The following is a 24535-nucleotide window of genomic DNA, read 5'->3' on the forward strand; positions in this document are numbered from 1 at the left end:
ATACTCAGTTACCTTAAATCTGTATTAAAAGCCTTAAAAAATATATTCAAAAGAAAAAAAAAAGACAAGAACGACAGCTTCAGCACATTCCAGATGACAACCATGTTTTCAGCAACTTCTAATCAACTAATGACAAAACTTTAGTCATCAGATAAATCTTCCAAAACAACACTGCTGCATTCCATTTCCTATGGAATCCTGCAGATCACTTTGGGTCCTTGTACATTTCAGCCTCCTAAGGGCACAATACAAATGCCAAGTCCAACTGCTTCTTACAAAACACAATCTAATGCAGTGCTGCAACGATACAAACTTCTGATCACCCCTCTTCATCTGCTCCAGGCAGCCCCAGTGGGAGAAAAAAGCCTCACTGTCCCGGAAGCATCTTATTGTCATTCCTAATCAACCCTCAGAATCATAAACAAGCGCACAACTTTTTTTCTTTATTCAGCTCTATCTGCTTATGCAGTTCCCAGAAGGCATTGCCTTTTAGACTCTTCCTCTCAAAGATGTCGAGAAAACAAATAACGGCGGAAAACAAAACAAAACAAAGTCTCCTGAAATACCTTGTGGATGCCCAGAGGAAGGCGCTGGACAGACAGATGAGCAGATAGGTTTCCTCTGTCCTCCTCTCTCAGGCTGCCTCCTCTCTCGGCGTGCTGTGGAGAGTGACTGCTCACAGCCCGCCTGGCATACCTAATTAGAGCCAGGCTGTTGCCACTATCGGGCAGAGGATCTACCTCTCCAATCTCTCCTGACTCAATCTTCCCCATCTCTGATTTTCTTTTATATTTATGCTGGAATATTTAATTGTAGACAAAAGGTTACTCTGGGCTCTATTCATCACACACAGGCAGAATAATCTCCTTTAAAAGGCTTGACATTTCAGGCTTTTCAAAAGGGGCTGAAAAAATTATATCCCCGCTTTTGTTAATCAATGAAGTAGAACTCCCCCGAACAAAAGAATTAAATTGCTTGGTTGGGTTAATAAAACACACAGAAATAGCTGCTTCCTGTGGGCTTTTGTGCCTGCCACTGGCTCCCCCTCATATGCAACCAGCACTGTAATTCCATATGATTTGGGGGGCAAAACTCTCATTTCTCCACACAGTTGGCTTTTTAAATCCTATTGAATGTGCAGCCTGTGAGGCTGGCTGATTGGGACCTCTTGCCTGAGCCTGGCTGCCGGGCTGGAAGAACAGGCTCGCTCCATTTAAATCTGACTTCCACTAAGGAGACAGAGAGTCCACTACAATTTACAATTTCTATACTGCCCCTGCCTCAGAAAAAAAAACATTGTAATTATGCAAATGATAGGGGCAATAATTAGGCCCTTCACTGTCCCATTGTGTTAGCTGCCGTCGTGTTTCAGTCCAACGGTAGCAGAAACGCAGCAGGACATGTTTCTGCTTTCAATTGCTCCTCAGTCTGCAGATGTGCACATGATCACCCAGAGCCAGGGTGCAGCTGTGGGAGCGCTTGTTTGTCCCTGCAACACAAAGGCCTGCTGGGATATTCCACTCTAGCATACGCATCTTGCTTTACTTGTAAACATTACCTGTATCCTAATGCAAGCAGTGTGTGTTAATCAATCTGGAGAAAGCCCACGTTTGGCAATTAAGTCGTTCAAAAGCAAATATATAAAATAATCTCCCTCAGGGTGGTCTTCAGCTATAAAGAAAGTTATTATATTTTCCAGGTCAGAGTCATGCTGTTCTTTTCATTATTTCACAGGATAAAAAAGTTTTCCTAGATGTTTACACTCAGACTGGGCCTCAGTTTTAGCCATGTTGGTAACAAAATCTACAGACCTGATGTTCTGTAAATTGTGAATGGATAACAGTTGACACTATGGCTTAGATATTCGGTAACGCTCATATTTAAACATAATTGAGCACATTTAGAACAACTTTTCAGCTACTAAACATCCAAGGTGCTTGTTCATGTGCATTGCAGTCCTGAAATGTTCAAGGCATGTTCCAGAGGAGGTTAGATTCAAATTTCCTTTTAGACTTGTTACATAATTCATCCATCCCTCTTCCCCAATAATAATAACGAATCTAGAAAACTGATTGAGTGAGCCCATGCAGGTAATGGTCCAGAGGATTTAAGTGTGAAAGTTTGTGAGTTGGTGAGAGATGCTGTTACTTTCAGCTTGCTGAAAATACTTTCTAATATATGTTGCATTGATTTGAGAAGCAACGATTACAGTTTTCAAGGCAGATTCCCAATCCCAGTTTTTTAAGGTCTGACCTGCCAATTTTCATTTTGACCATTTAAAATGTTCTTTCTAAGAACTATAATTTTCAGCACAGCAGCACAGACAACCGCTCCTAATAATACATTTGACTATAAATAACTATCATTCTCTCAAAAACTGAAGCTGGTTACAGGGCTTTCTCTCTTTGTCTGTGAAAATCTGAAAATTATTGCTCAGGCTACATGACAGGTATTTATAAAACTTGATCAAAATATAACCTTTTTCTCCTTTTAAGACATCTCAAAATATGACATTTTAAACCAACACAACTTTTTTTTAAACCTCGGTCCTTAATCGTTGTTAATGCAGTGAGGAGAACCAGGATTGATCTTTTTTTTTTTTAATTTAATACTAGTAGAACAACAAGCTGCTGGTTGTATGTAATCGCTGGCTATAATTTTATCCACTTTGCTGAGTCAAATTAACCACCATAAAACCAGTCATTATAATGGATAGTTGGAAAGCCTCATGCATCCACATACTGTACACAAAAAAACCCACCATTACCATAGTTTACCTATTGCTTCATTACATCTCAGATGGAGAATCTCCTGCTGTGAAGTGCATCTGTGAATGACAACACGTATCCTCCAGTATACTCTGATGATCATGTATAATAATGTGTCAAAACAAAGGTGGAAATCATAAAATTAAATACAACTGCATTCCAATTAGAGCTGACTGAAGAATCCTGGTGTTATGCAGTCTTTCTCACCAGTGGTTTTCTTGCCACGACCAGTCAAAATGCCTGCTGTGAAAAAGATCTATAATCACTCAAGGATCGTGCACTCACATGCAAAAACATCTGTGTCTACACATAACATCTGCTTAGGTCTACAGTGTGCACAGTAAGGGTTGTGCTCCGTGTAATGGCAGCGACAATGAGGGTGTAATCCATCCCACCTCTACAGCTGCAGCAAAGCAAACATGGTGTGTTATCCCTTAAACCAGTTTGCTGACCCGGACATGATAGGAACTCTGGGTTTTCTGTTCAACTGAGAGAACAACATCTGGATTTAGTTGCTTGCTGGCAAATTTTCTTAAACAAACTTGTGAGTTTCTCTCTGACTCTTCTCCAGGTGACCATACAGTTCAAATTAAAGCACAATTATTAAAGGAAACATAACTATTGAAATGAGTTTGTCACCTTTAAAACCAATCTGTCATCAGTGTACGGATAGAAATGGAGATCCCAGAACATGGATTCCCCCTGAGGTCAGAATGCATTATCCATCTTTAGAACACTGCAACTCTCTGGATATTCAGGCAGCTATTAGTCAATCATTTTCATTTGAACATACATTACATTAGCCTGGCAATCATCGTGTAAATAGAACAGCAGTTTGGGAAGCTTTAGGCAAATAAAACACTGATCAATTAAAAACATTTATCATATTGAGATTGATCCAACAAATCATAGCGAATTGGGTCGGTGGTTACATAAATAAGTGCGGATAATCGGGCTGCTGCTTATAGCTGAAAAAATACATTTAAAAATAAAGAAACATCATACAGGATTCCAGCCTTATCAACTTTAAGAGCAATTACACAGCAAACCATGTGACCAGATAAATGAAGTGCAACAATTCATTCATGTTTCTTAGGGTTCACTTTGGTGATCAGAGCTCCGTTATTGATGCCTTTTTCCTGTTAAGCACACAAACACAGCGTGAGGATTTGCCATTAACACAGTGCATTACCTGGAAATACTAACAACTAAAGGATGATTAATTTATCTTTAAAGGGGATAGAGAATCAAAATCATCTTTTTCACGTTTTTGGTGTTAGTTCTGAGTCTCCCCGCTGTGGGGAGTACACACAAAGTGCCAGCAAGCGTCAGAACCTCAGAAACTCCCCTTTTTTTAATTGCCACGAGAAAAAGTGCCAATCCGTGTTTGTGAAAAAGTGACGTCACTTTGTCAGCTATCGCTCCCCCACACCCAAGTCCACAGCCACCCCGTTTCAGACACGCCCCTTTGGCGAGAAACAAGAACAGGTGAGCCTTCCAAGGCTGTGAAAGCGGACTACGATCGTTACATATTCTTCCCCCGGAAAGCAATGTTCGCGATCAATGGCTTTTATTTATTTTTAACAGAATCCCCAGTACATACAACCGCCGACTTTTCCTTTGCTCTGCGCATTTCACGGAGTACAGTTTCACAAAGCTTGCGCGATTCCGAGCAGGCTTCAGTCAGAATTTAATGCTCAGTAGAGGGTCAGTTCCGACAGGGACAGACACAGACTGCAGCGAGTTGTGCGCTCCGCTGAGAAGGTGATCGGCTGCAGCCTCCCATCTATCCATGACCTGCACGTCTCCAGGACTATGGGGCGAGCAGGTCGGATCACAGCTGACCCTTCTCTATTTGCACCTCTCCCCTCGGACAGGAGGCTTCGCTCCATTCAGACCAGAACCCCCCGTCACAAAAACAGTTTTTCCCCCTTGCAGTTGGATTTATGAACACTTCATAATCACCTCATAACCTGCCCAGTCACTTTACCATCATTAAAATTGCACTAATGAAGCTCCACTGTTGTTGCTCTGTATATTGGATACTGTGTATTGTTGTACACACCTTGTACATTTTATATTCATATATTTTTATTCTTTATTTTTTATTATTATATCCTATGTTACATGTTTGCACCTTACGCCGCAGCAAATTCCTAGTTAGTGAACACTGTTCACTAACAATGGCAATAAAACAAATTCTGATTCTGATGAGCTTGCTTTCCAGTCAGTGTATTACTCTATAGCTCTGTTTTCAGTGAGAGCAAGGGCAGCCAATCAAGCAACGGCAACCGAATAGCGCCAACACCTACCTGCATTTCATAATGAGGTTGCCAGATAAGCTCTGAAACGACACCAATAAGGGCAAACGACGCATTCTAAACCCAGCATAGTAACAGCTGTTTCAGAGAGCCTTTTAGGGAGGTTCTGAGCCATTACAGACCCAACCAATTTTTTTTGGGCTACATATCACATCACAGAACAAGGATTAATGCCCCATTCAACCTTTCTCTATCACCTTTAAAGAATGATCTGGAAAACTTGATGCATCTACCAGAAATAACCCATCTGGAAAACTCTATTTCACACCTAGAGATAATTGATAGCCTTAGAACTGAGGCACTTACCTATAAACCTCAATAAGCCCACGGAGTAAAACACAATACATCTATTTCTAAAAAAGAAAAAAAATTGTCCTTCCTTAAAAACTCAAAAGAATTGGATAACGCCTACTCACCTAAAAAACCTTAGACATGGTACACTGTGTGACATGCGCCGGGCCGTGCTTTACCTTTGACTCCCGCCTCAAGTATTTTAGTTGTTGAACCAATTGAACTATTGTGTTTTCTTTAAAGTCCTAACCCTAAAACCGGAAGGACCGCAGCTTGGTCCCCACACTTGGATCCTCGGTCCTCATAAGCTGGTTTGCGATCAGCTTTTGTGTTACTCCCATGACATATAAACACTCGCACATGCAGTGATGATATTTAGAGATGGCTGAAATGCTGGGAGCTCAGGCTTAGGGTGCGATAATCAATAATAGAAAACCATGAAGTGTCCCACGAGAGGAGAAGAATCTCAGCCCAAAACCAAACAAAGCCCAAATTTGAGGCGAAAACTAACATGGAACCTTTCAAGCAGCTCATACATTTCTATCTCCAGATACCATTCGCATTCGCAAGGTTGACCCCATTTGTGTTCCTCTTCTTGTGAAAAGGGATTGATGGAGACCCTGCCTGTTTCTTTAAAGGTGGTACTCCCTCATTTCAATAGTCAGGTTAGTTGCTATCATCCAGACTTATTTAGGTGGTTGTTAGCTCCAGAACAGCTTCAAGTTGATGCTGCAGTGGAACCAGTTTTCCTGGCTAACAGATGCTTCTTAGACAGTTGAAATGCAAAGAACTGTTTCAAGATTAGGCGCAGGGTCCGAACCCATCTGAATCTGAAGGAGATGCCCCAGCCATAATGTCCCGAGGAAGGATTGAATCAGCCAAAGTCAAGAATATTACATATGAACAAAAATATATATATATAACTTGACGTTTCAACCTTAAAATCTGAATGCATAAACAGGGCGCCTTCAAAATAATTCTTCTGACATGAAATATCACTTCTTCTGTATAAATATTTATTTATCTATCCAGAGTGCTTCTGAAAACTGGTGTAAATGCTTTGCAATGTTTGACTAATAAGTTATCTAAAATTACTTAAAGTTTTGATATTAAATCTTTCGTTTAGTAATTGAAACTAAACTAACATTTCAAAGTAGTCTTACCCAAACTAGTTTGGTTTAACCAGCAGCTCAAAGTGACCACAGGCGGATGTTTGTGCGTAAATAACACGAGTTAGCCATCAATACTTCTTCTACTGTTACAATTATTGCATTCATATATGCTGTAACATATTGTTGGAACATGGTAGCCAGTGTTGAGGGAAAGTAGCAAAGTTAGCTGTAGCTTCACATGATTCCAGCGCTCTTATATTAGCTCTCTGAAGTGCAGTTAAACTTGCATCAAACATTTAAAGAATTAAAAAGTGTCTTTAACTGCGGTGTGTCAAGTGTCACCAGAAACATTTGCATTTTAACATATTTGTAATGTGACCACTAGCGTGAAATAAAGCCAGAGAAGGCTGGCTTTATAAAGCTTGACCATAAATTAACTCCGCACAAGCTTAGCGTTTCAAACTATCACAACATGGCTTTACTGAACTTACTGCAAACACCTTTATGCCAGCTTTTATCCTCAATTTGCATTCGTGAAGAAGCTAACAGTGGGGAAGGAGATGTGCATGGCTGAATGTTTGAATCCACGTTTCAGCTTGCTTCCCGCTGCAGACTGCAGGGGGGGAGGGCGACAGACTTACGTCTGGATTTTACGACAGCTTGCCCTCCATTTCCGTCACAAACACATGGACGCTTGAGCTGGGAAAACATAAGAGGTCAAAAGTTATGTTCCTCACCTGTATCAGAAACAGAACATAACACAGAGACATGGTAGGTTGGAAACGTTATCAATCGGGAGGTGGGACGAGAGTCTGATAATAAGTGCATGCGGAACAGTCTGCCAAAAACCTATATCACCTTCATTTAAATGGCTAAGCTAACGTTAGCTTTCCTCTGATGTGTCTATGACAACACGACAGGACCAAACTCAGCTGACGTTTTATACAATACTTTTACCAATCATCTCATCAATGTTAATATGAGAGATCGATCACTAGTAGCTGTTTGAATTCGATGTTGTTGAGCGATTTGGGGTTTGCAAAGCATTTGTTTACATTTTGCAACAGCCTGTGAGAGGGTGACTGTCTCTGTGGCCAAAGAAGTCTGTTTGAGATGTCACTGTTGTGTCTGCAGGCCAGCTCCATGGTGGCAGTGGGACTGGCTCTGGCAGCAGCTGGATTTGCAGGTGAGTCTTTGGCACTGTCAAATTGTAATATTGGAAATGATAGATTACCAAGACAAAGGTTAAGCCAATATTGGTGTGGAAAATGAAAACACTGTAAGAGATAAATGCACTAATATGGATATAAACAGTTAAAGTTTATAGTTGAAGTAAAGAGTTACCCACCCACACTGCATGCTGTTTTTGTCTTTCAGGTCGATACGCTCTGCAAGCCATGAAGCAAATGGAGCCTCAAATGAAACAGGCCCTTCAGAGTTTCCCCAAGACGGTAAGAAGGAAAGCAGAAACACAGATTGATCTTTATATTTAGTCAGAATTGTCTTCACCCTATTTCATTATAACTCATAAACCTCCATTCTTCTGCACTGCGCAGGCTTTTGGAGGAGGGTACTACAGAGGTGGATTTGAACCAAAGATGACAAAGAGAGAGGCTGCGCTTGTTTTAGGTGTCAGGTACGTGGTCACATGTTCCAACATTTGAACTCTCCAGCACCCAGCTCTGTTTCTCAGTCAAGTCCACCAGGGATTCATCAGTGTGCGTCCCAGATCTGACATGCAGTAGTTTAATAGATGCAGTTTATTTTGCTACATATTTGCTGTCATCTGTCCCACCCTTGCAGCAGAAAACTTGACTGTTCACACAGATAATTATGACACAGTTGACTCTCTCATGCTACATTTCTGTCTTTCAGTCCCACAGCCAACAAAAATAAGATCAGAGAGGCCCATAGGAAACTGATGATCCTGAACCATCCAGATAGAGGCAAGTGGAGGATTTACAACTTCCCCGTTGTTGCATCTATGACGCATGTATTTCTTATTTTTAGGATTGATCTTTTGTATATGAATTAAAAAAAACAACAACTGCTAATCACAACCTCACTGTCTTGTTTTGTCCATCCAGAAGTCAAAAATCCAGAGATTACCTTACTTCGTAGAAAAATCAAATGAACTAAAACTGTATTTTGTCTCACAAAACAAGCTTGAATCAGAGAATCTACTTTTTTTTTCTCCGTTTTTGTTAGAAAAATTACCAGAACAATCAAATCAAAGTGGTTGTCAGTTATGTTCAGTTGAGCAGCTCGTACACCTTTGTTCCTTGTGCTACTTTGCTGGATATTGTTGTATTTGCCAGCTGACAAAAATATTTTCTTAGCATGTTTCACCTAAGAATGAGAGGCGTGTGTCCAGCTGTTCCACTTATGGAGAAAAAAAGAGCAAGCATGTCAGTAGAATGAATCTATATTTAGTAGCAGCCAAACGTTTAGAACATAATTTGATGAACTTGCATTAAAGATGCCTACCGCTTTAACTGTGTGTGTGTGTGTGTGTGTGTGTGTGTGTGTGTGTGTGTGTGTGTGTGTGTGTGTGTGTGTGTGTGTGTGTGTGTGTGTGTGTGTGTGATCTCACAGGTGGATCTCCTTATCTAGCAGCAAAAATAAATGAAGCGAAGGACTTGATGGATGGCCAGACCAAGAAATAGAAGTGAAGCTGAATAAACATCATCACTCTGCTCGTCCTTGTTGTTCCACTGGCTTACATGAGAAAGCACTTAGGTTTCTATTTTTTCTCAAATAAAAAAATCACACTCTACAAACTGACAGTGGACTTGTCCATCATGTTTACTTCCCTCAAATTTTAACTTGGTAAGAATAATCGATTTGCATTTTGTCCATCTTTAAACGATGATAATCCTACGTGTCCATTCATAGTTTTTATTCCCTTTGAATTCTGTGCTAATAACATCTCAGGTTGAGCATGTTTCATGAGCTCTTTCTGAATTAATAAAAACAATAGGTATATATACATATACATATATGTACTCCTGATTAAAATCTTATAAGACCAGTTGAAAAACTGAAATTATTTACATTTTGCACTGTTGGATCTTAAGAAGGTTCTAAGTAGAGCTTCAAAATGCAAGAGGAAGAGACCAAAAGTTTTTAGCAGGCAATTTATTGAAAACAACAATTTAACTGAAGTATCAAAGTTCAAACTGATCAAAACTTTAAGACCACAGCTCAAAAAAACTCAAAGCCTACTAATACAGAAATTAAAGTGTCAAAAACGACTCAGTAGTGAGTAACTCCACCATTATTGTTGATCACTTCAAAAATTGGTTTTGATATGCTTGATGCAAGTGTTTCCAAAAGCCTAGTGGGAATGTTGATCCAAGTGGTGCTCCAACTGTCTGGAACTGATATCCATTTTTGTAAACTTCCCTTGCCATCCATCCCCAAATTGTTCTCAATTGGATTAAGATCAGGGGAACACGCAGGATGGTCCAAAAGAGTGCAAATGTTATTCTTATTTGAAGACGTTTCTTGTTTCTGAAGCCCTTCCTTCGCAGAGGCCGTCTGATGGTTATTGGGCTGCAGTCAGCACCTGTAATGGCCTAATTTGGGACGAGGATCGTCACGTCTTGACGGACAGCCATTCAGATCCTCCAGCTCAGCGCCGGTGACATTTTTTTTGGGTCAACCACTTGATTTTTTTGTTCCATAACCCTGAGGATCTTTTAAGAAATGCAAAATGAATGTCTTACTGCGTCCAACCTCAGCAGCGATGGCACGTTGTGAAAGGCCTTGTTTATGCAGCTCAACAATCCTACCACTCAACTCAACTTTATTTATAAAGCCCTTTAAAACAGCCGTGGCTGAAACAAAGTACTGTACATGAGTAACAAACCATGTTCAAAGACGGTGAGCTTTTCTGACTTTGCCATCAAGAGATCTTCACAGTGATTACTTTACAGGAAATTACATGGAATCCAAAATTTAGCACAGATTTGGGCTTTTAAAGGCTGTGGTCTTAAAACTTTTGATCAGCTGATGAACAGCCTATTTCAGTTAAATTGTTGTTTTCAAAAGATTGCCTGCTCACAACTTTTGGTCTCTTGTTCCCATTTCCTCTTTTTGCATTTTGAAGTTCTACTTAGAACCTTCCTAAGATCCAACAGTGCAAAATGCAAATTCATTTAATTTTTTAACTGGTCTTAAGATTTTGATCAGGAGTATATATATATATATATATATATATATATATATATATATATATAAATAAAAGCACCTGCAGAGCATTTGTACAATGTGTGTGTTCACAAGTAAAACAATCAGAATTAGGTTTTAGATCTAAATAGAAGATCGAGTTTATTTAAGAACTACCTGCATACAAAACATATTGCACATCAACCAACCAGACGATCCTTAAAAAAAAAAAGAACAATATACTGTAGTTGACCCAACAAAACCACTTGGGATGTCACAACTCTCAGTAGCCCAAATTGTCATTTGTCTTTAAAGAGAACTTCTGAATATTACACGTTTTAGTGTCGAGAAAAAGAGAATCTCCTTTTTTTTTTAAATACTGTACACTTTTTTTTAAAAATAAATAACCCAAATAAATCTCCTTCCTTAGAGGAACAGTCGTGACCAGTTTCCAGCCAGCCAGTGTGGAAGAACCAAGAAAATGACATTGTTGTCACATTTAGCTTGGATTTCCAGAAACATCTCAACACAGGAGTTTTACAATTAATGGGCATGTGAAAGTGGCCGATAACCCAAATGATACAGCAAACATGCTCTTAATTACTGTTCATTTTAATTGGATTTCTAGCAACAAAAAAAACAAACAAAAAAAAGCCCTAAGGATCTCTCATTACACTTGATGAAACTGCCCAATATGTAATAGTGGGATGTTTCCAGGAAACCCAGCACTGATGTATACATCTCTGTCCAGCACTAAACAGTAACGGATCAGTTTCCAGACACAATCACAACTCAGCTTTAACAGAAAAAGGTTATGTCAGTGCAAACAAAACAACTCTTCTCTTGTTTGTTTCTTTTCCAGACAAGCTGTAATATTTCTTCTATGTCCAAAGTGGTTGCATATTGAAAAAAAAACAGGAAGCAGCTAATGTCATTCCATATATAAAGGATAACTGGACCCCCCCCCACCCCCAATAACATTAAGAGCAGACACACTTGGTTTTTAAAAAGGTGGCTCTGAAATTCTTTAAGGGTATTTTGAGTGTTTGCCGTCACCTGCCCACAGCACCGTGAGACACCTTATCTGGCTTACTGAGGCAGGCGAGGGCACACGGGTTACACAGAAATCAGTTAAAGGATTTCAGATGGTGTACAGAGCCAGGCAGCAACTTGCTGAATCTACTCTCAAGGCACAACAGCTGATCACATGTATGTTAATCATACTTGGGTTTCCAACAAACCTACCTGCACTGTGGTACTGCTCATGCAGAACATTTCATTTACAAACAACTTCAAATTCACAAAATATCCTGAAAAAAGTTGTGGAAGCATCTTTCAGAGTCCACCTGATAAAAGGCAGACATTGTTGTAAAACCCTGCAATGATATTTTTTTTTCCAATAAAAAAGAACTGCTGCATTCATACCACAGTATGGGTTTGAGTGGAATCCCTGTCTACGTTTTAGAAATACTGTGTTCAGTCCAACCTCTCCCTGAGCTCTCAACGAAGAGTGGACTGAAAAGTACTACAGTTTTATGTACATGTCCATAAGTATGTAAGTATGTGGGTTTGACTATCTTTGGCAAGGTCATACAGGAAGAACTACTGTAAAAAACTGTAGTAAAATGAAAAAGTAGTACAGATAGATGTGTAAAGGGGAGGTTACGTTTCAGAACTCTGTTGTGCAGCAAAGCAGGTTTCAAATATTTGTTAAGTAGAAAAAGAACAGTGCTTGTTGTGTTTAAATGTTAACAATAACTTTTGAGGCCACTCCAGAGACATAAGGATTCAATCAAGTGCAGCCAAAAAAGATGAAATATTTGAAACAATTTCCTTTGCTTAGATCTGACTAGGAGAGTCCATTAGCAACCGGTTCTGGGTCAGAGTCCCCCTTGTAGGAGACTTTGGCAGGCTTCTCGACAGAAGACCTGGGAGCGTCGGTGTCATCGTTGCCCGCGCTGTCAGAAACACTGTTTGAACCATTGGTGGTGGCTGGGACAGACTGTGGGCTGTGCTCGGTGATGGCCTCCACCTGAACCTGAACAGACAGAAGGAATAAAGAAAGTGAGGAAGAGAAACTGTCACCAAAACTAAAAAAATCTGCATTCACATTTAGAGAAATCTTAGTTTAACATGTGACAACAAACCAAACACACTGAATGTCCAGGATTAAAACTTTTATCAAGTTTATGTGTCAACAGAATACAATTTAAGACATGGAATGAAGTACTGACCACATCCTTGTTTTTCTTGGTGTCCTTGGCAGTCATCTGTCTGCTCTGAGATTCAGCCCTGGATATGTAGTCAGCCACAGTCACTGCATGAAAAAAAATAACACAGAGAGAAAAACCTTGGGTGAATGACAAGAGGGCATTTTGCAGGCAGACGCATTGTTATTAGTTCTGATAAATGCAGAGCAAATCTGTCCCAAATGTTAACAACTTCATGAGGATATCAATTTCAAATTAGTAGAACACAGACAATGGTGGCACTTCCGATGTGAGGCATTTGCACACCTGTGTACACGACCAGTTCAAAAAGCAATCATGTTTGTCAGTTTCCAGTTACAACATTGTTAACCTGTCAAAGGGGAGCTTTTCAATCATTTAAGGTTAAAAAGATTATTTCATTTAATAAATTAGTAATTACTCTTGTAATTAGTAAATGATGTGCCCATTAAAAAACTAAAAGAAAATGCATATTTACTATATGCAAAAGTATGGTTGATTCTGTTAGAGAAGGCTGTTTTACAGTATCTAGATGAAACTCCCATAACTGTCAAACAGCCACATTTGATTTTTTTTTAGTAAAAACCAACACAGGCGAGCAACACTCACACCAGGCAATTCTGGCTTCGAAAGGTTTTATTAGTATTTTGTTGATGACACACCAATAATGACGCGAGGTGCACAGCCTTTCAGCTGCAGCATTAAAACAATGAGTGGGGAGCACACTGGCATTTCCACGTTTACCTGGCTGCCTTTCCTCAGGCAGGCGGATGTTGCGACGTCGGCTACGATTGCGACGCTGAGGTTTTGCTTCAGAGTCATCTAAGGATGTTAGGTCACCAAAAAGACAATAATTGGAGCCTTAAATATCATTTGTCTTTGACATGTGCACTTTCTTTTACAATTAAAATGGGAAATTGTGCACGGTTGCACAGCCCTGACGGCTGCCTGTAACTGATTTTCCACCATCGTTTCCTGAGAAGTTGCTGTTTATGTGAAATGTTTAAGTTTGGCTGCATAAATGTCTTTTAAAAAGATCAGAACAAATCATGTGACTTTCATACCTATTCCATTTTCGCTCAGCGAGGCATTGTCAGATTCGCTCATGCCATCTATCACTGTGGTGTCCTCATCTGTTCTGCGTCGCCGAGACCTCCGGCGGCGGTTTGCAGGCAGGTTGGACTCACTAGCATCCGTATCAGCTGTCTGGTCTGTCTCCGTGTTTGTCTCCACAGCTCCATATGGTTGGTCCTCATGATCCCGGGACCCTGCTTGAAAATTACGATCAAATTCAGACAGCAGGTTATGGTTAGATGAGATGACTGACTGGAGAGATTTATTTATTTATCTGTGTATGCCCTTTCAGTAAATTTTACCAGAGCTGTTGTTGTATCCTCCTCTTCCTCCTCTCCCCCTTCCTCCAGGACCTCCTCTTCCTCTTCCGGGCCCTGGCCTCCTGCGGCCATCTCTTTGTACCCGAGTGCCTCTCTCCCTCTCCCTGCAAGTCCAACAGAGCAAATGGAACCAATGAAACAGAACTACATGCACCAACTGCTGCTTATACCTGAAAAACTTAAAATCTTTGCAGCTCTTTGAGTTATAGTTGTGAACGAAGCTCACCTGTCCTGGTCCTCTCCAGCCAAGGACCAATCGCTGAGCTCCTCTTTGCGCTCTGAATCTGTCTCAGAGGCATTGGATTGCTCCGAGTTGGTGCCTAAATTCAAGCATATACAAAAGACAATAGAGAAATAGCACCAGGAATGCTTGGGCTGAGAGACACATGGAGGACAATATAAAATCTTTTACAGGATCAAATAATCATTATCTGGCCTTCTTACTTTTTACCAGACATAACTCCTGCTCTATTTCATTCAGATTTCTTGCACAAGGGGTATGTTCTAGCAACAAATAACTGCATTTTGTGTTATCTGATTTTTAAAGGAACCTACCGTATCCAGTGCTGTAGCTATGGCCTCTGCGTCCACGGCCTCGGCCGTTGTAGGAGCGACTTCCATGTAAGGAGGACGAGGAGGTGTTAGCACTGTTGTCTGTATTATATCCTGCTCCTCTATCCCCCCTATCCCCCCTCTCTCCTCTCTCCCTGTCAACTGGTCGGTGGCCCTGGTTGATCTGACGTAATTGTTCATCAATCTGCATCCGCTCCAGACGAAGCTGCTCAACCTCCTTAGAGAACGCAAACAGGAAACGGTGAGAATAACGAGAAAAAATATCAAGGATTGTTACAGAAAGAGATTGATTCAGTTTTTTTTCTTAAAGAATATCAGGCAAATATGACCTCTTTTTCAAGGTCATCACTAGATACACATACATAGTCATCATGCACACATCCACATCACATACAGTGCTCATTGTACTGTTAATAATGAATCTTGCTAGGCTGCTTCCCTGTGTATTATCCACAATCTGCCTCAGCTCTTCCTCTAGCTGCTGGCCCTCTGCAAGAAGCTCCACCATGTCCTACACACACAGCGCAAAACAAGTCCACACAAAGCCCCAACGCAGCACAAAACATGCAAACAGCACAGGACACACGCAAACATACACAGTGCAAAATGTGTAAACAGCACAATACACACAGCAGGGCAGATTATAAGGTTTCAGGTTCAAAATCTTGAATTACCTGTATGACAATATTCATGTCAAATTACATGTGTTGCCCAACAAGTGTCACTTGAGTACACAACATTTCCAGAGCACAAACTTAAAGCCATGCTGCCATGCTGCCATGCTGCAATGCTTATGAAGCACATGCTGTTTACATGCTGTCACCAAAGAAATATGATGAGATAAGAGAAGCATTTAGGTAGCACTAAAGGCTCTACATCCACACTGACATTCAGTGGAATAACAAGCAAACACAAACAAACACAAGCCCCTTCCCCAGTTCAACACACACTTTGAGGCCTTACATTCAGGTAAGAGATGTGATACTCCAGTAAGACTTGAACATTGCCAATGCTCTCTTTCGTACCGACAAAGGTGAAGGGGACCATTCCCTGTGTCAACAAAACACAAATACACAACACACATGTTAGTATGGGGCTGTCTGAAGCAACTGATAAAGTAAACATGATCTGTACATGTTTTTGACAATAATAAGTCACTTTATGAGAAGCAGTGAGCATGTTGCAGTAGTAGGCTTACTTCCTGTCTGGGCTGCTTGTTGTCATTGTCTCCTTCTATCCTCACCCTCACCACACCGGACTTGTCCACAATCTCCTGGATGACCTTACCGTTTTTACCGATCACTTTGCCTTGAGACAAAGAGCAGGGAGAGATGTGAACATGACCAGAGGCAGCTGAAGTCAAAGCATTTTTGGTATGTACAAGAGTTCTCTTCCTTCAAAGTTGCACAAATATTATTGGGAATAAAAGGTGAATATCTTGCAGTATATTGCACATACCTGCCTTAATGTGTTATGAATGACCAAATTCAAAAATATTTTTGTCTGCATACCAACAAGGGGCCTGGGCACCTGGACAGAATCCTCCAGAAATTCCAAGAAGTTCCTAGCCTTCTTTACTGCTTCTTCTGTCTAAAGGACAATACAGAGTCACACACACGTGTAATCCAGAGTAAGAAACTGCATTTTCAACAAAGAATCAGTTACATATTCACAGTAAAATCTACAAAAGCACAATGTCACAGAACATAACCTACACAGTAAAAATGACAGTATCCCACAAAACCCCTACCACTGTTTATAAATGTTAGGTGTTTGGTATAATAAAAATGAGTTCATTCATTCCCATCAGAAAAATCTTCAAAGTTCAACGTTATCTATTAATCGTATGCTTTTTTCTTAGAGCTCTTTGAAAACAAAATGCTTCTCAAACATTTACTTGAGTCACACTGAACCTCCAACACAATAATAGCATGGACCCAACCATGAAACTGAGCGTCTAGATGTAAAGGTCAAAACAACTATGAGCCTTTTCCCCTGTGCCCACAGGTGCACATTTAAATAAAACATCTTGAAATAGCTTTTAGAGCTTTTGACTTAGATCTTGTTTATATACACCCAAGGTTCCCACTTTTTTTTGTTTTTGGATGACCGTTGCACACTTCCCTACCTCGCCATAAATCCTAAATGTGCCCGTTTCCTCATCCAGCTCAATGGCAGTGACACCTGGAACCTTCCGTGCTTGCTGGATGTTGCTGCCGTGGCTGCCGATGGCCAGGCCCATCAGATCCGGTCTCACCATAAACTCCTCCTGGAAGGATGATACCAGCTGCCTGGAAGTCTACATAAACATTAGAGTACAATTATATTCATGACGTCAGTCTTAGATTTGGTTTAGCCATTCCCAACTACTGGAGATCCTTGTACTGGGATTAGCCTTAATTAGTTCCAAAAATACAGCCAGTGACATTAAGGTAGCCAAGTGTGGCGCATTGACTGAAGAAGCTGCCTTGACTACTGCTAGGACTTAATTGTTGGACTATTTCCAACACTTCAAAGATTCAAGCTACCTTTTACGTAGTAACTACCAACAAAATCAGTATTCAAATTATCTAAAAAATACATATATAATATACGTAATAAACCTAACATAAATCCAAAGCAGCCCATGAAATAAGAAGTGATCATTAACAGAGACAATCAATCCTTGTGTGTCTAATATAACCAGTAGCATGTGACAGGCTTACAAGTTAGAAAAATACCTGAAAGATGTTTAAGACAAATCAAGTCTGGAAGGATATAGTATAAATAGCTTCAAAATGCAGAAAATGTCCCATCCCAGATATCACAAGCCAACATTGACTTTGGTAAACGATCTGAGACTCAAACGTTAAAGCTGAGTCTACCGGTAAATGCAATCAGCATGCTAACAGAGTATTTGATAGAATTAGGGCAGATTAAGGCTAAAAGTGTTCACTTTTTAAAAAAAATTTCTTTCAATTCTTGTCTGATAACTATAGTCCAAGCTTGTTCACGCAGCCTTACAGTTGTAGAGCTTAAGAGATTTGGGTATGTTTTCATTTAACCTTTTTACTTATCTCAAATCAAGTTTTGCACAGCTTCTTTTAAAAACATACAAAACTTCTTTACCACCAACTTCTGTAAAAATGACATTATTTTTCTCAAAAGGATAAAACATTAATGGTTGTATCTTGCAAAGGAAGGATAACATAAATTCAAGTTGTCAAAATATTGAAATATTACTGTAAAACTACAATAATTGATGAGAAACCCAAAAAGTGTCCTATGAAAAGTTTAATTTCAATGTTCTGTTGTGTCTGGTAACTTCGTGTGGCATTATATATGTGTATAAATATATACAATATATATATTTGAAGAACCTGCAGATAACTAAAATTCCATGCTTTGTCTTGTTACTAACTAACCTCGAGGTGTTTTGTGGCCTCCTGGTTGCGTGACATTAACAGCAGCTTGGTTCTGATACTGCGCAGGTGCATGTCACTCAGCAAAGACACACGCTTCACCGTCGTCTCATTGGTGGACTTGAAACACATGAACACAGGAAACATCGTAAATAAATAATTATACACGTGTGCAGAGCTGCTCCGTTGCTGCTGATGACTAGAAAGAAAGGAATAGTTGAGTCATCCATTACACAAATATACTTAGCAGGGAAAATTGTGACATGTCGCATTGGAGCCTGGAGACCACAACACAGAAGATATCCAAATGTCACTGTGAGATTACAGCAAGCTATAGTTACCACAATCACAAGCTGACTGGTCTCAGGGCAGTATGAGATGCGACAGGCTCCCACAGCTTTCTTAAACTCCTTATGTGCATTCTCATTCTGGCACCTGTAACACAGGAAACATCTTTTACTTTCGGTTTCTAATATTAACAAATGGTTAACCCCTTCATCTGACATTTTGTAACACCTATAATAAACAATCCTATTATCATTGCTAATAAACAGAACACCTAATGACTGATCTCTAATGCGAACATCCTGAGGCTGCTGTACATACGCTTCTTGAAGATCCTGAGGAACAGGGACAGAGCACTTGTGGAAGGAGTTCTTGCTGATGGCCTTGTTGGTGTTGACTGGACGCAGACGCTCAAAGGTTACGATCTCGTTATAAGTGGCATCACAGGCTGCATACTCAATCACATAGAACTGCAAATACAAACATGTTGAGTGAGTACAACACATGAAATTAATCCATTTCATACGGCAACTGAACAACTGAATGTTCTTATAATATGTAGTGCTTTTTACCGATAGAAACATCATATCACATGGACAATACTCACATCTCCTTTCATCATGCGGACTTTAGCTAACCACCAACCACAAGGCTCCTGTTCATTTGCTCTGGAGAAGATCTGCAGAAGAGATTAAATAAGAAGCAAAATAAAGCAAAGACAAAAAAATAAAAGAGAGGACAACAGCAAAAAAAAAAAAAGACAGACTGTAGGGGTCCTTCTCACCTCCACCTCTTCGCCCTCTCCAATCTCCTTCTTGGCGTCAGTAGGTGGTGGCAATCTGACTTCACCGAAGGGCACCTGGCGTTCTGGCTGCCAACTTAAATAGAAGATGCTCATGTCATTCCTTGCTAAAAAACATTGCAGTCCGGCATTTGTTTTGGATTTGTCTTCGAATTTTGAATTTCACAAGTCTTACAAGAGTAAGCAGCTGAATTGTAGGAGAAAAGAGGCTTACTTGTTCTCAAAGGCAATGGTGAGAGAGTCATCGTGGATATCTTTGACAAAGCCCTGCAGGACGGACGAAGAGAGGAGAAGGTGAGTGACATAAAGTGGGTCACTTTTTTGTTATGTTGTGCACAAGAGCAAACTCTCACAAGCGTGCATTCCAGCCAAAGTCAGTAACATCCTGAATAATGCAGCAATGCACCTATAAAGGTCAGGAGGATGACCACCAGGAAGTACACATGGAGGATAAAAAGGCAGATTTAAAGACATACAAGCCAAGCTTTGCTTCCTTTTTTCTTTCTTTTTTTTACACTAATGTTTCTATCTTTCAACCAATGTTTGTATCCCTCTATGTTTCTAATCCTCAACATGAGGCACTTCATGAAAACAGAGACTCTTTTCAAGTTTTCATGTCTGTTTCAATGTTTTTGTGAATATGAATTATTTACAAAACTTACATATTTTTCCTCTTTTTTTTTGGAATGGCAGTAAGTCTATGAGGCGTCTACGTATATTATGTCTATGTGTAACACCATAGACATATAAAGGTTTTTATTTTTTTCTTTATATGTCTATGTGTAACACGTTCTAGTGGTGTGCTTCCTCAAAAACGGTCCGGGTGGAACAATGATCCCTGCGCTGAGCAGGGAGCAAAATGTGCGTCAATCGTCAATACATATATATTGTGTGTATAAAATATATATTGTTTAAGAGATCACAGTTGTAATTTGCATGTCATACCATTTCAAATGAAAAAAAGACTGATCCCTCATGAATATTTTCATAAACTATCATTTTTTTTGTGTTTTGCATGTTTAAATTGAATTGTACTGCTTTTTGATTGGTCATAACAGGCTAAACAAAATTGTACATATCCTCTGACAAGCTTTGAGTTTGTAACCCTACGACAGAGAGCTATGTAAATAAAACTCTGAGCCAGTTACTGACTCAGGACTGTAAGCGTTTTCCAGCAAACTGAATATTTCCCTCGCTTATCCCCTCCAAGTGTGTTTGAGGCACCATATCATGTCCTCACTCATACAACTGATATCACAGCACATATCAGACGACATTAACTGGCTAAATAAAGGACTAAATCTCAATGAAAATAGTTCATAACAAAGATTTTGACATGACTATCAGTCATCATTTAAAAAACACAGATAGCAACATTATGCATTCATCCCAAGCTCATAGTAAAAGCTCGTAAGTAGCTTTCCAGTTGTCCTTCACCTCAACATTTACAGCACACTTAACACAATAATAACTGTTTAAATTAAACAAATGTGAATGCATTTTTTTGCACATAAAGTACTGAATAATGGGCAAACTTATGTAATGTTGTGATTATACTAATGAAACACTGCAAGAGTGTAGGTGATAAAACTACAACTAAAATGAAAGCAAGCGAGACAATGCATGCAACTCATCTGTTGTTTTTAAACAAAAAAAGAGATTAAAATTTAGTTAAAAACACATCAACATGTAGTCATTAAATAATTCTTTTAAATAGGTGCCTAAAAACGGGATGTTTGAATTGAGACACTGTCTGTTTGACCTATGTTTTTATCTTCAGTCATAGCATTTTGTGCTGTCAGTAGGAGCTGAATAAATATGATTAAAAAACAAAAATAACACTCGCAGGACTCCAGCAGGAAAAGTAGAAGCTTATTCTCATAAGTGGCAATGCAAGCCTTTGATTTTTCACTTTCATATCTGGACAAAATTGGTAGTGTATGTCAAATATCCCAAAGCAAATCTGTATTTAATCAAAGCAGAAATCGAATAAGACAGAGACCTTGTGAACCAGAGCTGATTTGATTTGAGAAAGGGGAATCTGTTGCAATACTCAGACCTTCTTTGTTCTTTCATCACATTTTGGTCACTTGAATATCAATATCAGAGCTCCATTTCAGTGGCTTTTTTAAATGTAACCCAAGCACAGATTTAAATAACAGTCAACATGAGCAACTGTGACTGAACACTGCAAGGAAAGGCTCAGAGTTGGTTGAGCCTACTTAAACCTCCTGTTCCAGAAAGGAGAAACAGACCAGATCGTTTTAATCAGAATAATCATAACAATAACCAGAGTAATCTGAGGAATGGGGGTGAACCGAAAACCAAAGGAATTGCGAGGAGAGGAGACTTAAAGGGAAGAGGGAAGGACAAGAGGTAGAAGTAAAACTTCGGGTGGCAAATCTATAAATAGTTTGTAAGTCTACGGTATCAGCAACCCTCCCCTGACATAGCTGGTCAGGATTGACAAGGAACAACTGGCTCCCACACGCACATAGTAAAGATAGCTTTGGCATGATGAAGTATCAAATAATAGACGGTGACAGACAGTCGTGGAGTCTTTGCAGAAAGACAACCAGGCATGTGGCATAATGAACACCACACATGTAAAACAACTGCAAAAATTAAATCTTGTGTTGATCTTCGAAAGCCGTGATAATATTCAAATAACCTAAATGTTAAATAGATTTCAACCTGAGTGACCATATCAATTGATGTAAACAGTACTGCCAACTAGCAACTAGCTTACTTTTAGCCCGAGAATGCTACAGCTAAATTCAAGTTTAATTCATAAATGGTTTCATTGGTTCCAGTTAAAGCAGATAGGAATGTATTCCTTCCAGTCTGTGTTTAGTAACTGTCCCAAAAAGTGTCACTTGACGACGACTCGGAAGCAACGTTAGCTTAGCCTGCTAATTTTGGCTAGTAGTGCTATTACACGCTAATAACAAGTAGCCGGGTGGATTCAGACCAAGTCAGAACGAGTAGCCGTGGTCCACTTGGCTTTAGGTAAGATAATGTATTGTGTCCTGAATTATTACGTTTGTAATTGTATTGATAAGCCACTATTTACCTTATAATAAGCGCCGTTTGAGCCACGGACCTCCACCGCCAGTTCTTCCATATTGGACACGCAAAGGATGCCGGGACGACAGGTGTTTCTTGAAGCATCAGGAGTGAAGTTGGAAGTTGGAAGACATGACAAGTTGCATTTTTTCACTGCTTTGTGTTCATCCTTTTTTTTAATTCAAAGTTCTATAATCAACCTATATAGCTATGAAGTCTGAACGTTTTTTTGTTTGTTTGGCTGGCTGGTTGGTTGATTAATATATATCTACATATGTACATAGATATATATACATATGTAAAGATAGATTTATCTGAGGCTTCAATGATCATGAGTTAATGAGATCAGGTTGATGGTTTGTAATTAATTGATTAAATCAGTTTACAGGTTTAGCAAAGTTGAGGGATAGGGGAATAATCCTTTATTTACACACTCTGGTGGAATTTAAGATCTGCATCGATAAATCCTGAGCAGTTACTGACCTCCAGAGCAGTGGACACCCTTTGGTGTCCCTTCCTAGGAATTCATTTGGTGACTTACACAAGGGCACTTCGACTGGAGATACTGAGGTCAACCAGCCCTGGTGATCTACTTTTCTGGCAACCTTCTAGTATCCAGCTGCTTGTCTTGCCTCCAAGATGATAGTTGTACAAAGATAACATTTGTTGCATTACACAGGTAGCCAGTCTCATTTTTACTTCAGAACATCCATCTGTTTTATACAACCACTTAAGAGGGCTGGAGCCTATTCCAGCTGTCATTGGGCGAGAGGCAGGGTACAACCTGGACAGGCCGCCAGTCCATCACACAGAGACAAATAAGACAAACATCTACGCTCACACTCACTCCAAGGGACAATTCAGAGTCATTAATTAACTTAGCATGCACGTTTTGTGGCGATGGGTGGAAGCTTGAGTACCCGTAGAGAACCCACGCATACACGGGAGAACATGCAATCTCCCCATGGAAAGGCCTCAGCCGGGATGTGAGGAAATGGTGCTAACCACCGCACCACCGTGCAGCCCACTTTAGAACATGTGAAGTCGATATAATATATGTTTTCTATTGGAAAGAACAGATGGAATGAAACTGAAATTAAATCAAGAAGCAAGCAAAACCTACTGCAGTGTCCATATGAGCACATCGGCCCCTGGGTTTTTAGATAAAAATAAGTAAATCTCGTAGAATGTCAATGCAGAAAAAAATTGCACTTGGTCGAGGTGGATCTAATTTGACATTTTATGATACAACAGTTTAAATATGATCACGTATTTGTGTAAAATGTGACACAGTATGATATACTAACATGTATATATGTATATATGCATATATAAACAAACTTAAATTTAGTGGAGTATAAATAAAAAGTACTGAAAAGAATAGAATATGGTGTAGGTCACCTTTGTGTGAGATACAATAATGAGATATTGTTTCACTGTCTAATAATTGCATGTATGTTCAGCTCAAATCATAAAGGTCAGTTAAATGTACCAAGCTGCAAAGAGAAATTAAACCATCTGAATAATAATTTTAAAAAGGTCACTTATGGAACTTAGGAAGATGTAAAAAATAAATGAACAAAAAGAAGTCAAGCAGCTCACCTCATTCTTGAGAAAGTTCTGGTTGCTCAGCTCTTTTTTACAAGTGTGGATTTGGTCCAGTGAATCCTTTTCAATCCTTGTAGAGGAATTGTACGTGCAAGTCACTTCAAAGTTATACCGAGTGAGTTGATTCTTTTCCTACAGTGAAGCATTTCTGTCCTTATAAGAGTTCATTCTTCCAGAATAATAACATCAACTGTGGTTACTGAAGGGTGTGTGCACCTGACAACAGTGACCATATGCAGCAGCCAGCTGGGCAATAAAATGAGATATTCAGACTCAATGCAAATCAGAACTTTCACCAAATGAACAATTTATGATTTATTTTCATGTTTCCTTCGTCACACGATTGACAATCATGAGACAGAAATGCATCATCACCACAGTGAGAATTGCTTGTGGAGTTAAAACCATTCAAACTGGCAATTTTAGCTGAAGCAACGCTTCTTTGTCCTTAAAGCAAAAGGATCGGTCCTCTGAAGCTCCCATTTGTTTTATTTATGATGTATTGTTGTGTGTAGA

The 24535-nt window shown here is 39.6% G+C and overlaps 2 protein-coding genes across 8 annotated transcripts in view; one reads left to right on the forward strand and one right to left on the reverse strand.

Annotated features, from left to right (window-relative positions):
- The window catches only part of dnajc19 (DnaJ (Hsp40) homolog, subfamily C, member 19), a 472642-nt gene extending 463366 nt beyond the window's left edge, over positions 1–9276 (forward strand). For 2 of the 3 annotated variants that reach the window (XM_075485941.1, XM_075485942.1), the window contains exons 2-6: positions 7626–7678; positions 7870–7943; positions 8049–8128; positions 8368–8438; positions 9088–9276. In XM_075485941.1, the coding sequence (XP_075342056.1) occupies positions 7626–7678; positions 7870–7943; positions 8049–8128; positions 8368–8438; positions 9088–9158 (349 nt within the window). In that variant the 3' untranslated portion in view covers positions 9159–9276. Of the gene's footprint in view, positions 1–7163; positions 7264–7625; positions 7679–7869; positions 7944–8048; positions 8129–8367; positions 8439–9087 lie in introns of those variants that run through there. The other variant, XM_075485940.1, reaches the window with a different exon arrangement.
- Positions 9277–10793: 1517 nt separating this feature from the next.
- On the reverse strand, positions 10794–22486 carry fxr1 (FMR1 autosomal homolog 1). Of its 5 annotated transcripts, none has more exons than XM_075485936.1 (18): positions 22419–22486; positions 19560–19612; positions 19328–19421; positions 19151–19222; positions 18865–19013; positions 18600–18693; positions 18262–18378; positions 16986–17156; positions 16369–16447; positions 16056–16165; positions 15821–15907; positions 14840–15074; positions 14511–14604; positions 14267–14388; positions 13955–14161; positions 13635–13712; positions 12897–12979; positions 10794–12700 (listed from the first exon to the last, which is right to left on the reverse strand). In XM_075485936.1, exons 1-18 carry the CDS (start codon positions 22467–22469, stop codon positions 12512–12514), a joined length of 2085 nt encoding a protein of 694 aa, XP_075342051.1. In that variant the 5' UTR covers positions 22470–22486; the 3' UTR covers positions 10794–12511. The 5 variants fall into 5 exon arrangements, with proteins under 5 accessions (XP_075342051.1, XP_075342049.1, XP_075342050.1 ...); XM_075485934.1 differs by having other exon boundaries at positions 15821–15913; XM_075485935.1 differs by having other exon boundaries at positions 14840–15071; positions 15821–15916.
- Positions 22487–24535: the final 2049 nt, after the last annotated feature.

This window comes from Odontesthes bonariensis, chromosome 15 (assembly GCF_027942865.1).
Source record: "Odontesthes bonariensis isolate fOdoBon6 chromosome 15, fOdoBon6.hap1, whole genome shotgun sequence".
Classification (NCBI taxonomy): domain Eukaryota; kingdom Metazoa; phylum Chordata; class Actinopteri; order Atheriniformes; family Atherinopsidae; genus Odontesthes; species Odontesthes bonariensis.

Coding starts and splice junctions, on each gene's coding strand:
- fxr1 (XM_075485933.1), bottom strand. CDS start 22,469: ATGGAAGAACTGGCGGTGGAGGTCCGTGGCTCAAACGGCGCTTATTAT. Junction 18,694..18,864: donor CCTCAGGATCTTCAAGAAGC/GTATGTACAGCA, acceptor CCTGTGTTACAG/GTGCCAGAATGAGAATGCAC. Junction 12,701..12,896: donor CCAAGAAAAACAAGGATGTG/GTCAGTACTTCA, acceptor CTGTCTGTTCAG/GTTCAGGTGGAGGCCATCAC.